The sequence below is a fragment of the Spizellomyces punctatus genome (assembly GCF_000182565.1).
Source record: "Spizellomyces punctatus DAOM BR117 chromosome Unknown supercont1.7, whole genome shotgun sequence".
Taxonomy (NCBI): Eukaryota; Fungi; Chytridiomycota; class Chytridiomycetes; order Spizellomycetales; family Spizellomycetaceae; genus Spizellomyces; species Spizellomyces punctatus.
This window is the reverse complement of record NW_015971543.1, coordinates 1,227,349-1,241,866: the sequence shown is the minus strand read 5'-3', so window position 1 is coordinate 1,241,866 and position 14,518 is coordinate 1,227,349. Positions and strand designations below refer to the sequence as shown.

At 47.8% G+C, this 14,518-nt stretch overlaps 6 protein-coding genes and 1 non-coding gene across 7 annotated transcripts; 1 reads left to right on the top strand and 6 right to left on the bottom strand.

The window, feature by feature from the left end:
- Nucleotides 1-67: 67 nt before the first annotated feature.
- SPPG_10088 lies at nt 68-141 on the bottom strand. The gene has a single exon. It is a non-coding gene; the product is annotated as a tRNA-Val (tRNA).
- An 88-nt stretch (nt 142-229) lies between these two features.
- SPPG_04806 (uncharacterized protein) lies at nt 230-1,482 on the bottom strand. The gene is made up of 4 exons (XM_016753040.1): nt 1,215-1,482; nt 998-1,095; nt 663-878; nt 230-598 (listed from the first exon to the last, which is right to left on the bottom strand). Exons 1-4 carry the CDS (start codon nt 1,228-1,230, stop codon nt 326-328), a joined length of 603 nt encoding a protein of 200 aa, XP_016608529.1. The 5' UTR covers nt 1,231-1,482; the 3' UTR covers nt 230-325.
- A 100-nt stretch (nt 1,483-1,582) lies between these two features.
- SPPG_04805 (uncharacterized protein) lies at nt 1,583-4,860 on the bottom strand. Its single transcript, XM_016753039.1, has 4 exons — nt 3,618-4,860; nt 3,322-3,556; nt 3,081-3,257; nt 1,583-2,999 (listed from the first exon to the last, which is right to left on the bottom strand). Exons 1-4 carry the CDS (start codon nt 4,629-4,631, stop codon nt 1,693-1,695), a joined length of 2,733 nt encoding a protein of 910 aa, XP_016608528.1. The 5' UTR covers nt 4,632-4,860; the 3' UTR covers nt 1,583-1,692.
- Nucleotides 4,861-4,957: 97 nt separating this feature from the next.
- On the bottom strand, nt 4,958-6,329 carry SPPG_04804 (uncharacterized protein). Its single transcript, XM_016753038.1, has 3 exons — nt 6,182-6,329; nt 6,088-6,115; nt 4,958-6,023 (listed from the first exon to the last, which is right to left on the bottom strand). Exons 1-3 carry the CDS (start codon nt 6,305-6,307, stop codon nt 5,086-5,088), a joined length of 1,092 nt encoding a protein of 363 aa, XP_016608527.1. The 5' UTR covers nt 6,308-6,329; the 3' UTR covers nt 4,958-5,085.
- A 74-nt stretch (nt 6,330-6,403) lies between these two features.
- On the bottom strand, nt 6,404-8,413 carry SPPG_04803 (uncharacterized protein). Its single transcript, XM_016753037.1, has 3 exons — nt 8,115-8,413; nt 7,958-8,055; nt 6,404-7,888 (listed from the first exon to the last, which is right to left on the bottom strand). Exons 1-3 carry the CDS (start codon nt 8,311-8,313, stop codon nt 6,452-6,454), a joined length of 1,734 nt encoding a protein of 577 aa, XP_016608526.1. The 5' UTR covers nt 8,314-8,413; the 3' UTR covers nt 6,404-6,451.
- Nucleotides 8,414-8,744: 331 nt separating this feature from the next.
- Nucleotides 8,745-12,733, top strand: SPPG_04802 (uncharacterized protein). Its single transcript, XM_016753036.1, has 23 exons — nt 8,745-9,573; nt 9,686-9,707; nt 9,779-9,805; nt 9,864-9,892; nt 9,951-9,986; nt 10,078-10,138; nt 10,204-10,281; nt 10,359-10,373; nt 10,438-10,583; nt 10,668-10,725; nt 10,792-10,814; nt 10,891-10,984; nt 11,055-11,193; nt 11,253-11,279; nt 11,339-11,461; nt 11,526-11,582; nt 11,654-11,702; nt 11,785-11,904; nt 11,970-12,165; nt 12,243-12,290; nt 12,358-12,445; nt 12,520-12,534; nt 12,602-12,733. The coding sequence occupies exons 1-23, from the start codon at nt 9,139-9,141 to the stop codon at nt 12,618-12,620; spliced, it is 1,905 nt and encodes a 634-aa protein (XP_016608525.1). The 5' UTR covers nt 8,745-9,138; the 3' UTR covers nt 12,621-12,733.
- SPPG_04801 (uncharacterized protein) lies at nt 12,611-14,487 on the bottom strand. The gene is made up of 5 exons (XM_016753035.1): nt 14,281-14,487; nt 14,152-14,199; nt 13,910-14,083; nt 13,778-13,848; nt 12,611-13,710 (listed from the first exon to the last, which is right to left on the bottom strand). Exons 1-5 carry the CDS (start codon nt 14,362-14,364, stop codon nt 12,675-12,677), a joined length of 1,413 nt encoding a protein of 470 aa, XP_016608524.1. The 5' UTR covers nt 14,365-14,487; the 3' UTR covers nt 12,611-12,674.
- Between the last annotated feature and the right edge of the window lie 31 nt (nt 14,488-14,518).

Genomic DNA, 14,518 nt, shown 5'->3' with positions numbered 1-14,518 from the left:
CACAATAGTTGCATATACCTAGAAATGTTGACCGCGGGACAAAAAAAGACGACAACCAACTAGAAGATGGTCTCGTCCAGGTTCGAACTGGAGACCTTCAGTGTGTTAGACTGATGTGATAACCAACTACACCACGAGACCGCTGATCACAGTCCTGACCAACATATTTGAGTCACATGTAGTATTCACTGAAAGCACACCGTATGTAGCGTAAGACGTGAAACGCAAACCTTTCCAATTTTTTCCATCTATTAAATGTACGATGTGCAATGACGAAACCCAAAATCACTACCCAAACCCAATCCTCCACTACACAGCGCCATATTTAACCATTTCTCAACTTTGCCAGTCGCTCAGTCAACTCATCTTGCTCCTTCTCCACCGTAGCTGTTCCAACAGCCAGAGTACCAGTGGCTGCACCAGGCATCTCCATCTGCAACTCCAATCCGTTCTCATCCGCAACTTGCTGCATGAGATCTTCTACCTGGTCTTGCGGTGTTGCCATGGCCGTCGTCTGGCCCATTGATGACTCCATGTATTGGGTTTGTACGTCCAGGTCCTCAAATTGGGATTCGAATTTGTCCATAATCATGGAGATCTTTCAAATGATGGGAACGCATCAGTAAGCTATTCAATCGATAGGGATGTTGTTTGTACCCTACCTGCTCCAAATTCATGCTGTTCATTGCCTTCTCCATCCCTTTCACCACTCCCGCCATGGAAGTCGATACTCTCCGCATAGTAACCGCCGTTTGCACACGTGAAGCAACTGCGTCAATGCGAGATCCCAACCGAAGAAGATTGAGTGCTTCGTTCTTCTTACGGATGGCATTTGAAGCATAAATTCGAGCGCCCTCCATATTCCCCTGCTGAATAGCCTATTTGGAACGAAAAGCACCGTGTTAACCAAGACCCTACACCCGTATTAAAACTGTAGCTCCCAAAGGGCACGCCTCTCTTCTTGGTTAATGAACCTCCGTCTGCAATAACCACACACCTTCTTCAATTTTGCCTTTTCTGTTGCCTCATCCTTTGTCGACTTCTTGGCCTGTCTCTGCAACTGCTTCGCCGTGAACTTGAGCTGAAAGAGATGTTCTAGAATGCACAAGCACGCGTTAGTTTAAAAGTTCATAGCATCGGGACACAGAGTAGCTACGCAAAAGTAAAGCTACGCAGAAGTGATTCGGCTCTCCTCAAATCCCAGCACTACTTACTATCCATGCCACTCATGCTTGCCTCCCTTCTTTGTAGATTGCAGGATTGCTTTAATGTGGGCCTCTCTATCTCCGGTACGTCTCTTCTTCTTTGCCACCGTCAAAAACCGAAAGGAATGCAATGCAATAATGAAACACGTAAATAGCGAGAGAGACGGAGAGGATGAGTCGATATCCTTGCACTTTTGAGGAGACTCGGAGAGTAGACTGTGTGGTATCAAGCTGTATGCAAAATCAAGATTGTTTCTATTGTCAAAGTCGTGCTCCGTCTTGGCGGACCCCGTGACTTGATGACAGAATGCCCTATATTTGGACTCATGAACGTAAACAAATCGCAACCGATTAAAGACTTGCAACAAGAAGGTTACCAAGAATTAAAAAACTACGTTGTGATATCACAAAGCTATCTACATTCACTTTGTACTAATACATGTACACACGCCCTCCATTGAATTATATACAAAAGTAATTATTTCCATCAAAATGCTGCTTTTCCCCCGTCCACTTCCGAGTCGGTGGTCAATATTCCATCGTATAATTGCGGAGACGAGCTCGTTGGAGTGGCAAAATAATCTGCAGGAGATCCTGAAAGCCCTCTTCCGTCTGCAACGCTGACAACCGGTGCATTTTGACCGTCACGAGGGTAATTGCCAGGTGCATTTGGCGGGCTGGCCAAACCCACGTCCCCCCACCAACCAGGAGATGGATCGAAAAATGGATTCAACAGTTCGGAAAAGATAGAATCGGCAAAGTACGGTCCTGATGAAGAGGGTCCCATCGGTTGATTCAGCCCTCCCATTGTATTGGTAACCCCTGGGTTCATTCCACCTGGTCCTGGATATCCGGTCTCGCTGTTCGCACCCAGTGTGTCTGGCACTGCTGCTACCTGTACGGGTGCAGGATTTCCCATGGCCGGAGAAGCGTACGACGTACTTCCACTGTAAACCGACGCAGCACACGGTCCTCCAGTATCGCCCAAATGTTCGTTACTCCCATTTGCTCGGTTCACTTCGTGCGCCCGATTGCTTGACGGTGCGGCTTCTCCTTGATCTGAATTGCCCGTCCTTCTGTCCGTCTCTCCCACCTTCACACCACTTCCACGGACACATTCCGCGACTAATTGTCCGTAGTACACGGAAAACATTGACGTGTCTTTTAGCTTTTCAAAGACCGGCAAGCTCTTCTTCAGCTCTTCCAATGCATTGATGCCGCTTTCCAAGGCAATCTCGCCATCCACGTCATCTTCACCTTTTGACCGCTTGCGGCGAGGAGTGGGCCTGGCGGAGTGTGCTCGACCATCAAGAACCATGTCCAAGAATAAAGTGGAGGCTGTAAGCCCAGAATAGACAACAATAGGCATGACAAACACGAAATCGTCCGGCACACTTGTGCCGCTGCTGGCTGACATTGGAAGTGCTTCCAGGGTTTGTCGAATAGCAATTGCGCTTGCTACACAAACCCCGCCGAAACGGCCGGTAGCGATACGGTGTAGTAAAATCACCGCCGTATGGTACATCACATGCAGGTGATGATGAAACGACCAAGAGCCCACATCGCGCGTTGGATCGCGCCTTAAATCATCTGGTAATAGAGAATGCCACTGCGCGAGTTCGCCATCCATATCTCGTACGAGTTGCTCGCGACTAGACCGGCTTCGGCGCCGGCGCCCAGACGGCCGATTAACGTAGTTGGCAATTTGTCCCAATATGGAACACAACGAAACATGCCGAACCATTCGAGCAACATCGGACGTTTCGTCCTGACACGGTAATGGAGTATCCCAGTCTAAATTAAGATGAAACCATGGCGGATTAACTTCACGTCAAAATTGCCGAAATTTAAGTTTTCATATGCTAAGCCCCCTACCATCATCATTGATCGCGAATGGTCTTCCTTGGTGGACTCCAGTGTAGCGGTCCAGAATGTACAAGCAAAACCATGTCGCACGCATCTGTTCCTTCATTCCATTATCCAGACCAGGATGGTTCAGTTTTTCTAAATTTCTATGCATTCCCAATTCCACCGCATGGCGGTGTGCTATGCCTAAATACAGGGAAACAATACGTCAGCTCCGAATGAAAGCTTTGAGCGGTAACTACAATATTACCAATGTACTGATAACTGGCCGCATTCGTATTCGTCCCAGCACCAACCAATGTCAAAAGTAAAAGAGCTTGAACATTGTTGATGTGAGGCCAGTCAAATTGCTTCCCTAACAGCGCCCGAGCCCGCTCGAAGAAAGCACGATGCAGCTCTGATGGACTTGATATTCCCCATGCGGCAAGCGACCTTGTTTGCTGTGTTACAAGAGCACACATGCTGTTGAGCAAGAGAGAAAAATGCTACGTTCCTTCATTTAGTCATCCTAGCAATCACAATATATTCGACTTGCAATTAACTCACCTCTGTCTGCTTCTCCTTGAGTTGGCGAGTAAATGCGGTCCGATCGACCATAGGAAAATATGGATGCACGTGTGTAAAATACAGGGAAACGAGATGGTGAACGAGATCAGGAGAGCAGGGAGGAGAATCGAGGGATATGGGAGTATTAGCTGGAACAACATCTGACCGCAAGGCGATGGACATGACACCGTCGTTAAAACGGGGACTCTGGCGTAACGAATGTGTATTGGATGTGCTGGTACTTCCGTAAAAGAGAACAGTGTCCGTCACTACATCCTCTACGATTGTTATGTTCCCGGTTGTATTGTTAAATCGATGAGCAATGACAGACTCATCGTTTAGCGACAAGCTTTGCACAAGCACGCCGCTCTTTGGATCGGTTACTGTCACACCCGCTCTCCAGGGCACTTGACAGAAAGTCGGAGCAGACGCACCAGGATCCGAATCAGGCGAAGACACTCTTGCCACGCCGACTTCTCGGGCTTTTGGGCGATGTATAGCTAGGGCAATTCCACTAAACCCTTTATGAGTATTATCACTTTCCACACCGTCTTCTTCATCCTCATCATCATCCTCCGAGTCCGAATACTGACTGAAAGAGGTTCGGTAACAAGATCCTTCAGACGCTTCGGAAAGGGAGCGGTCACGTTTCGCTGCTGCTGGCAAGGACGGAGCTCCATTTATTAGTCCGCTGAGAAGAGATTCCACAGTTTTGAGGCGTTCGCCCAGCGTTGTCTGCGTCTTTTGAGCCTCGGCTCGCTTTGGTGGGCCGCGCTTCTTTTGAGGTGCGGTGTATGCGCAAACCAAACCAAAGGCGATACACCCTTCACATGGTTGTCCGCCAGAACACTTTGTTCGTTTCCGTCGACAAGTGTCGCAAGCCCGAGTGCTTCGTGTCCGTTTTAGAGGAACGTTGGGATAGATTAGAGAGTGCTGTGGGAGAGGTGGTCCTTGCATGTTGTTCAAGCGTTGAGTGACATTATCAGAATATTGGGGAACTTGACAGTCTGACATTGAATTACAACGGCAGTTCCCTCCAAGCGAAATCGAGTGACGACAAGAGTGTTTGTCGGTGACCGCTATCCCTTGCAAGTCGCCTCAAAGATATGCTTATCGGTAGTCAGAAGAAGGGCAAAAGGGAATGCTGCCGACAACAAACTGAAAAAAAAGAAAACCTCAGCTGTTCGAGATCTCGCCACTAGTGGTCTCCTACAGTTTACACTTTCCCAAAACCCAATGGCCATTGTTGTCTCCGTCTCTGCCCCCATGTGGGCAGGAGGATTAGCCGAGTAAGTGTGACAAGTGCAAACACGTGTTTGGAATTCAGCCCCAAAGTAAAATCGATAAGAAATTACAGTTATTAAACGCATTGGGCTTTTACCAACAAGATGCATGCAATGTGTGCTTTCTTCATATGAGTGGTACAGCTAATCTCTACTCCATCTCCCTCCCCGTCTACGTCCTAGCTCTACGTTCTGAGCACAATCTTGATGCAGCCATCCAACTTTCTATCAAACATATCGTACGCCTCGACCGCCTCTTTCAAGTCCATGCGATGGGTGATGATGCGTGTCAGATCATACTTTTTGCTCACCACAACGGGGACCAGTTTCTCCATAAAATGTCTAGCTGGACACCTTCCAATCCGAAATGTAATGTTTTTGTCGTAAGCATCGTTCGGGCTAAAGGCTAATTTATCCTCATTGTGAACTCCAACGCATGACAAGGTTCCACCAGGACGCAAAAGTTTGTATGCCAATTCCATTGCACTTTCTGACCCTACAACTTCCAGTACAACGTCAGCTCCGCGTCCTTCCGTTGCTGCATGCACGGCAGCAAGGGGATCCTGTTCTTTCAAATGAACCGGCTCAGCGCCATATTCTTTGGCAAGATCTAAGCGATCAGTGACCATATCGATCGCAATAACACGTTTTGCCCCTAATTCTCGGGCACCTAAAATGGCCATCAATCCCACCGGCCCACATCCAATAACCGCAACAACTTGATCTTGGTCAGCTTCGATGCCGCCATTGTCGGCACAAAAGAATCCAGTGGAAAAGATATCACCCAGCAACAAAGCTTCCTCATCTGTCACACCTTCAGGAATGCGCGATAGCGTACCATCTGCCAAAGGTACTCTAACATACTGTGCTTGGCCCCCGTCCAAACCCTTTCCGCCAGATTTCCATCCAAACAGCTGTCCGGTAGTGCAACGTGCCGTCAACCCCCGTTTGCAGTAAAAGCATGAGCCGCAGTTCGTAGTGAAAGGACACATGACGCGATCTCCAACTTTTAGCGACGTTACTGATGCTCCCACTGCATCGACGATCCCAACCAATTCGTGCCCCATGACTGTGCCGTGGTCACAGCCTGCTTCACGACCATGGTAGGCATGCAAATCAGAGCCTGGTTGCGACGTGCTATAAGTATGTAATATGGGAACAGCGTCGCAATACAATATGATTCTTACCGCAAACGCCAACAAGGGACGTCCTGACCTACAGAAAATGCATGAAAGTTTACAGCGTGCACATTGAACGACATTAGTAAATTCGGAAACTCACAATGCAGTCGGTGGGCTCCTGAATGGTCGGGATGGGTACTTGACGCACACGCACTGTCTTCACTCCTTCAAATGTGAGTCCCCATTGCTGCCCATTTGCTGGCTCCTCGTTCATTGTTACAGTCATGGCTGCAGTTTAAGCATTAGGCAAGGTCTGCGCACGGCCTAAAAAAGGCTCATTAAGCCCCACGAAAATGAAATTTCCCCACGATTTGAGTATCACGTGATAGATAAATTGAAGCCGTTTGTTTATACATGAAAATGATTGCGATTACATTATCAAATGGTCCAACACCTCCTTCAGCTCATCAATCCCATAGTGCCCTTTCTGAGATCCCTCCACGCCTGTAGAGCGCACTCTGATACATCGTATTCCAAAAGACTCTATCTTCTCCACCTCCACCTTGACTTCTCCATCCTCCGGATACAGTAGATGGGTAATGTACGCACCTGGTGGATGAGGACTTGCAAGATAACTGCGACCCGAATCGCTGTGCATTTCCACTATCTTTCCCGCAGATATCCCCGAGTCCCCGTCGCTGCTTGCCGCCGTATTTCCTGTCCACCATGACGGACTAATCGGTTTGCCATTGCTATTCCCGCCATATGGGTGTGAACCTTCCATTTCTTGGATTATACTTCGAGAGGATGGCTGCCGTCCCACAGCACGTCGCGCTCGTTCCTCTGCTAGACATGAGTAGTTTAAAGCATCTGTTATGCCCAGCACAAAATCCATCGCGGTATAATCTTTGGATTCCCGATCATGAGTTCCGTTGAGAAGTAACAATTTTACCCTCGACAAATGACTTCGGGACGGGAAGGGGGAAGGTATCGAGGTTCGAATGCTGAAGCGGTCCACCGAGCTCCTAGATAGCGGGTCTGCTAGAAGCCGCCCTACTCCGGGTACAACCAAGCAAGGAAGTATTGACGTGTACAGAGATCCGCAACCATATATGATAGTCCGCTTCCGGGCCAGATTTGCTACCACAAGGGGATTCAAATCAGGAAATATCTCCTGCCGCTCACGGTTGACGTAGTAAATTCGACGTATTGCTGAGGGTAGAGAGGGACAGGCGGTCTTTGAAAAAATAAGATTCTGGCTAGGATGTCGACTTAGGGATTGAAAAGGGATAAGTCGCTCTGGTTGACTTCGTGGGACGTCTGTTGGTGGTGTAGAGAGAGTGGCCGACCCTTTTCCGTCCGAAGAGCCGAGTGACCCTGTTCGTGAGCGGGAGCCTTCTGGTACCATTTGCCCCGGATGGGATATGTCGCACTGACCCACAATGACCTCTCCATTTCGAAGGGCAGCCGCAATTGTGACAACCCCCCGTGCGGTTGCAAGCACCGGTACTACCTCTGTTCTCGGTGGTACACGCATTATTCGCGCAAACTGAAATACTGCGGCATCGAGATTGTCGAAAAAGAGTCTCGATCCCGTCAAGAAGAAATTCCCAATTGAACCGCCCTGATACTCGAATGGCGGTCGTCGCGTTGCAGACTTTACAAGTTCATGTTGAAAATGCGCAAGGAAGGCTCGGATTGTCTCTCGATAAGGATCGGATATTCCTTGCCATAGTACGTGCCGCCCCTCAAGAATCTCAAACCAGACAGCTTTCGCCGTAGGGATAGACGGATTGGAAGTGGGACTATTCGCATTCAAGGTATCAAATGGTAATCGGTAGCTCAAGAGATCGTGAACTGCTCTTGACTTTATCGCCCAAAAAATCAATCGGTATGACACCAGGACACTGCGAAGCTCTTAAAATTGAACTCACACCTCTGCCGACCCGGTTTCCGCCAATCGAACCACTCTAGATCGCAAGTCTCCTATTCCAGGTCCACCCAAGACTTTGATGATTTCCGACGTCGATCCGCCTAGCACAAAGAGTTAGTGCTGGTCCAACAAAATGTGACATCACGGTCTAATCCCCCACCATCATCGGACACGGGCATAATGTAGGCAGTATCATCTGTAAAGGATTGTAGCAGCGTGACAAAGGTATTCATAGCCGACCCGCCAGAGAATACTGCGATAGAACGTGGACTCGAACATGCGGACACGGGGATATCATCGCGAAACCGAAAACGGGCGGATAACGGAATGTTTATGGGAGCGGGGGTGGGAAGTGACATTGTACATGCGAATAAATAAGGGGAGTAGGAGCAGCTCTATCCCATATAAATAGTTGACGCTTATAGATAACACTGTGCAAGATAACAAAAGTGCGAGGCTGGACGGTCGCTTGACCTTTGCGCACGCCCGCGTCTGTGCGTGTGCAATTGGCATAGCAACAAGGAACGACCAGCAAGGGCGTATTGCTCAAGTAGGTACTGTAGTAGGACGGGGAGACTGTCGTTCCGTCCTTGAACTTGCTGGGTCCGTTGCACGGTGCAAGCAATGGGGGCATTTGGCATGATTGGTATCGCTATTGGTTTTCCCAAGACGCATCTGCCATACACCTACTCCAAGTTCAAATTTCCTCTATTCATCGTAATCCAAATCCGTGCAAATACCTGGAACACCCTTTCATGTGCCCTACAATTTGATTCTGACAAAACCTGCATCATCAATCCCAACTCTGTTGCAAGTTTACCAATGATGGTTTGTTTTATTTTTTCTGTCGATGGTCTTCATTTCCATTAGCAAAAAGAATGTCCATATACCACACTACATCCCCCACACATATCAGCTAATGTTGCGGATGATCGACGACATGAACCCTTAATGATGATCTTATACAGCGATCGACGTGTGATCATCGACCATCTTAAACTTTGAAGTTGCTTTCGGCATTTGCGAACGGTTTGCTGGACCCTTCTATGTCCAAAACGGCTCAAAGATATATGAAATTGATCTTGATGACATAGGCCGTCGGATTTATCGCGTCACCTCACACCCGTCTCGGCAGCATTATTAACAATCCGCGGATCGTTGCAATTTCCAAAGAGAACAGCTTAATGACCAACGCTGCAAGATATCTCCGGGCGGTCTGCCGTCCCTTGAACCATGCAAGATCCAAACCCGCCTGGCCCCCACTCGTCGCCCGCCTATCTACCGCGCCTACCAAAAATGCGGTCCTTGTAAAGACGGCAAAGATGCACAAAGTTATCCTCGGTGCAGTAGCTTTCGGGACCGGCGCAGCCATATTACTTGGTGCCGAAAGCCCATCGTTCATTAGTGCAGAGTCTTTGACGGATTCCAGTCCGCTAATTGCCGCTCCCATTACGCCGCCCGGCCTACCCGTAGCGGCGGATACATCTTACCCGCCGACAATGACGATATACGACAAGGAACTACCAGTTGTTACTGTTTTTGGAGACGATACCTCAGATCTAGGAAAGCCGAGGCTTGTTATTTTGGGCTCTGGATGGGGTGCGACGAGTTTGCTCAAGGTCAGTATGACAACCGTAACATGGGAGTTAAACCCAGAGTCTTGATATAGCCAGTGAAGGCGTGACGACCTGCTCTGATATTTTTTTGGTCTGATTATATATTGGGATATAGGATCTCGAGCCGAATGGCTACTGTGAGTAGGAGCCCTACCATCTATTAGATCTTTGATGGCACCGCTGAGAATCATTATCTTTTGCTCTACAGACACGGTTGTCATCTCGCCAACAAATTGTATGTGGATGGTTTCTCTTTGTCATTCCGGGAATGCTTATGGCTCACGATGAACTAGACTTCCTCTTTACTCCACTCCTGCCAGAGGTATATCGCCGCTTTTCATGGGTTCCATCCTTAGGTGTTGCATTGAACGGTGCTTTAGGCAACAACAGGAACCGTTGAAGCCAGGAGTTTATTGGTAAGCCCCGCATTACGCCGTAACCATAGGCGAAATGGCTTTAACGCGTCGGCGATCGTCTCACACACATTTACTTGCAACTTTTGCAAAGGAAAGCATACGGTATATATGTCGGACACCACGTGCTCACTTTTGTGAAGCCGAGGCGTATGGTACTGAACAGTCCAGTCGTTCTCCAAGGGTAGAATTACGACTAATATTGGATATACAACGTTAGATGTTCACCTCAAGGAAAAAGTGGTTGAGGTGGTGGGTGAAGACGGACGCCATTTTCTAGTTCCGTACGATCGACTAGGTGAGCTTTCATGACGAAGACATGCCGTTGATGCCAAACTCGTCGCTCATCTGATAATGCTCGGGTGAACCTTGCAGTTGTTGCTGTCGGTGGTACGTTCAAAATACGACCCAATGAAAGCGTCATTCGAGAGATACTTACTGCTTCTACTAAAAGCTCAAAACAACACTCTCGGGGTTCCCGGTGTTCAAGAACATACTCGCTTTCTGAAAACCATTGCGGATGCCCGCAGGCTACGCGTTGAGCTAATGACAAACTTTGAACTCGCAGCACTGCCAACCACATCAGAGCTGGAACGAAAGGTTTGTTCAAAAAAAGGAGGATTCAAAAAAGTTGGCCTTATCGAGGTTTCTGGCGGTCGCTGATTGGTCCTTACTACATCTTAGAGATTGTTAAGTTTCGTTATCGCTGGAGGCGGTCCTACTGGCGTGGAGTATGCGTCTGGTGTGTATAAAGCATTTTGGAGTAGTGCAACGTTATATTGAACGCGCGCTGATTCCATGTCAACAGAACTCTATGATTTTCTGCACGAGGTTGGTGCACATTGGAATAGCGTTCTTCTGCTTCCGTTTTGTTTGAAGCTCATGTGTTGTCTTTCCCTTAATGCAGGACCTCATAAACTACTTCCCTGATATATTGGAGAAAGACGTGAGCGTGACAATCATACAGAGCGCGGATCATATCTTAAATACGTTTTCGATGGGTATGGCCTGGATGGTTTTCGAAACGCCAAGTCGCACTTCCAAATTTTGACGCAACCTTCACCAAACCAGCCATCTCCGCAATTGCGGAGGAGAAACTACGAAAACATAAGATCAATGTAATCACTAACGCTCGCGTAACTGAAGTCGATAGCGCGGCCATTACGTATCGAAAAAAGAATGTTCCTAAAGGAGAGCCGAACACATTTGTGTAGGTCATTGATTACAAGCTGATGGATCCTGTAAATCTGTAGTAATCCTGGGTTCCAGGCTCCCATTCGGTATCTGTTTATGGAGGTATGCCACATTTGAATTCTTCCGGACTTGATGGAAGGAATTTACAGGTCTTGGCACAGCACGGGTATTGGAATGCGCGATTTTACACGGCGTCTTGTTGGGAAATTACAGCAACAAGAGAACACGCGAGCACTTGAAGTTGACTCCCGCCTGAAACTTAAAGGGGATCCCAATATTTACGCGTAGGTCTTAGCTTTCTACAAGTAAATCAAGGTACTTGTCTAATTCGCTCCTCTTAATTCACAGCATAGGCGACTGTGCGACCATTGAAAATCCCAGAATGCTGGAGATTGTGAAAGAGAGGTTGGTGCGAATAGCTGAAGCGCCGGATTCATAATTATATGATACGCATGGCTCAAGAAGCTTTGAAACAGATTTCAAAAAGCTGGAATGGACCGTCTGACGTATCAACAATTTCAATCGGTGATTACATTACCTGCACGTCTTGGTTTCTATGCAAGGACTACGGATTTTACTGACCTGGCCTTGCGCTTTCCGATATCAGGTTATCGGTAGCATTGTAGATCAATATCCGCAAACGGCAGTTCATCTCAGCAAATTACGCAGTTTGTTTGACACATACGACATTGACAAGAACAATGTCCTCGATCTGGATGAAATCACGGTAGAATTCAGACATTGTGGTTGGCTCGGATAAAGACACTGACCTCATCGTTGGATCTTGCACAGAAACTACTTGACGACGTTGATAAAAAGCTAACCTCGCTGCCCGCCACTGCTCAGGTTGCAAGGCAGCAAGGGGCCTACCTCGCTCGGAAATTTAACAGTCTGGCGTTCACACCGTCTGATTTGCGCCCAGTTGTAGAGCAAACATTACCGCCGTTTTACTACAAACATCTAGGAAATTTCTCCTACATTGGTGAAAGTGCGTTGCCTTCATCTGTCACTCATTTGTGATATTGATTTCACTTTTTAACCCTGTTGTTGATGGTCCTTTTTAAGAAACCGCGGTGATTGACCTGGGCGAGGGCAGAACGGGTGGGGGTTTTGGTAGGCATTTGTTCTCAATCATGTTAGTTTCGCCTTGCAAAAAGTTTACACTTCATATATTTTGCAGGCGTCTTCCTCTTATGGCGTGGAGCCTATCTCGCTAGGCAAGTGTCCATGCGCACACGGGTATTATTGGCATTTGACTGGATCAAAAGGTATGAGAATGAAATATTGATTTCGTGCCATTGTTGTTCATGACCCAGCTGATGCGAGGTTCTGTCAACTTTAGTAAATTATTCGGAAGGTAGCGATTTTTGAATTCCTCCTATTGTCCATCCATCCAATTTCTAATTTTTTGCTTTTTCACAAAGGGACGTGAGTCGATTCTGAGGCACATGGGTCCAGTCGATATGTATTTAGCTTTCATAAACAATGTGTTTTGCTCTAGATATCAGATGCATCTACTTCTGCGGCTGCCTCTACCTTGTTTTCTACCTTTTCTACCGGTGTGCTATCTCCGTTGGCAGAGTCCCCTCGCCTCAAGGCAGCAATCTTAGCCTCAGCCGCAGCCTTTGCCTTAGCAGTAGCTTCTGCTTGATTGTCTTTGAACCATTTCTGCTTTTCCTCGAGTGCAGAAATTGTGGCAGGAATTTCGGCAGCAGATACTGGGAGATCAATCTTGAGCTTCACAAACTGGTCAATGATGTCAAAGTCCAACTTGAAAGGCTTGACCTTTTCAGTCTGTCCACTACCCCCCTGTCGGCGGCCCTTCTTGCCCTTCTTGTTGCCGAGAACCATGTATTCTTCGTCATCCTTCTTCTTCAAGAGGACCGCCCCTTCCGGCAGTCCAGTGTCCACCGGTCGTGTGCTCGCGGAGGCATCTGCGGAATTTGTCTTTGTAGCTTCCGATTTAGACGAGTAATTTTCGAGAAACTTTATGAGGGTGGCGCATTGGTTGATCTCGTCAGAATAAGCTGGAATTTCGGCCGCTTCTCGTTCTCGCTCTGCCTGCGCTGTCAGCCGTGCTTCGCTCTCCTCCCGCTTACGGGCCAAGTATTGCTCGTGTTTTCGCGCGTGTTCTTCACGTTGCCATGTGAACCATTCGTCCTTCTGCTTCTTATAGTTGGATTTCAATGCACGGAGCTTGTCAAATTCAGCGTCAAGATCGGCCTTAATATTTTTGCGGTCATTTACGAGGTCATTCAAATTGCCCTTTTTTGATTTACGTTCATTGTCGAGATCAGTAAACTGAGCTTTCACAGCATCGATCTTGGCATGGATCTCCTTGCGCTGAGGTTCAATCGCATCCAACTGAGCACGCAAGTCATCGAGTTGCTTCTTATCACTTTCCACCGACGACTGTTGACTGCTGAATCCCTCCAAAATCTTTCGTGCCTTTTTCAGATTTGAAATTTCAGCAACAATGCGCTTTTCCTCGTGCAGGGATGCTTCACCAGATTGCAATTGGCGCTCGAGGGTGCTAGAGAGCGACGATTGAATAAGCATAGGCCATCAGACTATCATCTTCGCAGTGACTGCTTTCTCACCTGATCTGTTTGTCAACATCCTCCACAGACTTGTACCCAAGACGGTCCTTTGAAGACCTTGCGTCGTCGGTCTAAGAAGAAGTATAATTATACAAAAGAACCTTTCTTGTGCTGATCCACAGCATTCCTTACTTTTTTCCTCAACTTGGCCTGGATAGCCTTTAGTTGATCGAAAATTTTCCCTCGCTGATCTTGGAGCTCATTCCGCTGCTTGATCAGTGCATCCTGCTGCTCGCGCAGATCTTTTCTGCGATCTGTGAAAGCGTCCTTGGTGTCAGTTTCGCTGATGCGGTTCTGAGCCTCCGCCTAGCAAATAAGTGGATTTTTAGCTTCGCGATACCCCTTCCCTTTAAAACAGAAAGTGTAGAAAGTACCAGCTGCTTTTTCAACGCCTCAATGTTGCTGTCAATTTCCTTGAGTTCCTAAAAGAGAGTCCCGGTAATTTAGAAAACACACTAGGTGCATCTTTATGGTGAGCTGCCTTGAGAAAAACTGAAACGTACCCGCTCAAAGGTTGCCTGATCAGGCTTGACGGGCGCCTTCTTCCGCTCGACGGCCGCGACACCATTTGCTTCTTTTCCCGGCATCTTTTGAAAATGAGATCGAGGGTGAGGTCGCTGTGATTTCGAAAGGCGACACTGTACAATGAATAAATGCTTTTGAAAATGTTCCAAAACGCCGCTTCCACTTTTACCTCGCACAGTTCGACGGGGAACAAGCAAAGGAACCCTCCGCCTCACT

What these genes read in the sequence shown, in the direction of transcription:
- SPPG_04806 (XM_016753040.1), bottom strand. An exon ending in AAAAGGCAAAATTGAAGAAG is followed by an intron (nt 879 to 997) that starts GTGTGTGGTTAT and finishes CGTTCCAAATAG; the next exon opens with GCTATTCAGCAGGGGAATAT. An exon ending in ACAGCATGAATTTGGAGCAG is followed by an intron (nt 599 to 662) that starts GTAGGGTACAAA and finishes ATCATTTGAAAG; the next exon opens with ATCTCCATGATTATGGACAA.
- SPPG_04805 (XM_016753039.1), bottom strand. Translation starts at nt 4,631, where the DNA reads ATGTCAGACTGTCAAGTTCCCCAATATTCTGATAATGTCACTCAACGC. An exon ending in TCAAGGAGAAGCAGACAGAG is followed by an intron (nt 3,557 to 3,617) that starts GTGAGTTAATTG and finishes GAAGGAACGTAG; the next exon opens with CATTTTTCTCTCTTGCTCAA. An exon ending in ATTCGCGATCAATGATGATG is followed by an intron (nt 3,000 to 3,080) that starts GTAGGGGGCTTA and finishes ATCTTAATTTAG; the next exon opens with ACTGGGATACTCCATTACCG.
- SPPG_04804 (XM_016753038.1), bottom strand. Translation starts at nt 6,307, where the DNA reads ATGACTGTAACAATGAACGAGGAGCCAGCAAATGGGCAGCAATGGGGA. An exon ending in AGGAGCCCACCGACTGCATT is followed by an intron (nt 6,116 to 6,181) that starts GTGAGTTTCCGA and finishes CATTTTCTGTAG; the next exon opens with GTCAGGACGTCCCTTGTTGG. An exon ending in GTCCCTTGTTGGCGTTTGCG is followed by an intron (nt 6,024 to 6,087) that starts GTAAGAATCATA and finishes CGTCGCAACCAG; the next exon opens with GCTCTGATTTGCATGCCTAC.
- SPPG_04803 (XM_016753037.1), bottom strand. Translation starts at nt 8,313, where the DNA reads ATGTCACTTCCCACCCCCGCTCCCATAAACATTCCGTTATCCGCCCGT. An exon ending in TATGCCCGTGTCCGATGATG is followed by an intron (nt 8,056 to 8,114) that starts GTGGGGGATTAG and finishes TCTTTGTGCTAG; the next exon opens with GCGGATCGACGTCGGAAATC. An exon ending in CGGAAACCGGGTCGGCAGAG is followed by an intron (nt 7,889 to 7,957) that starts GTGTGAGTTCAA and finishes TGGGCGATAAAG; the next exon opens with TCAAGAGCAGTTCACGATCT.
- SPPG_04802 (XM_016753036.1), top strand. Translation starts at nt 9,139, where the DNA reads ATGACCAACGCTGCAAGATATCTCCGGGCGGTCTGCCGTCCCTTGAAC. An exon ending in TTCGGTATCTGTTTATGGAG is followed by an intron (nt 11,280 to 11,338) that starts GTATGCCACATT and finishes GTCTTGGCACAG; the next exon opens with CACGGGTATTGGAATGCGCG. An exon ending in TTTCTCCTACATTGGTGAAA is followed by an intron (nt 12,166 to 12,242) that starts GTGCGTTGCCTT and finishes GTCCTTTTTAAG; the next exon opens with AAACCGCGGTGATTGACCTG.
- SPPG_04801 (XM_016753035.1), bottom strand. Translation starts at nt 14,364, where the DNA reads ATGCCGGGAAAAGAAGCAAATGGTGTCGCGGCCGTCGAGCGGAAGAAG. An exon ending in ATCAGGCAACCTTTGAGCGG is followed by an intron (nt 14,200 to 14,280) that starts GTACGTTTCAGT and finishes ACTCTCTTTTAG; the next exon opens with GAACTCAAGGAAATTGACAG. An exon ending in GATGTTGACAAACAGATCAG is followed by an intron (nt 13,711 to 13,777) that starts GTGAGAAAGCAG and finishes GTCGCTCTCTAG; the next exon opens with CACCCTCGAGCGCCAATTGC.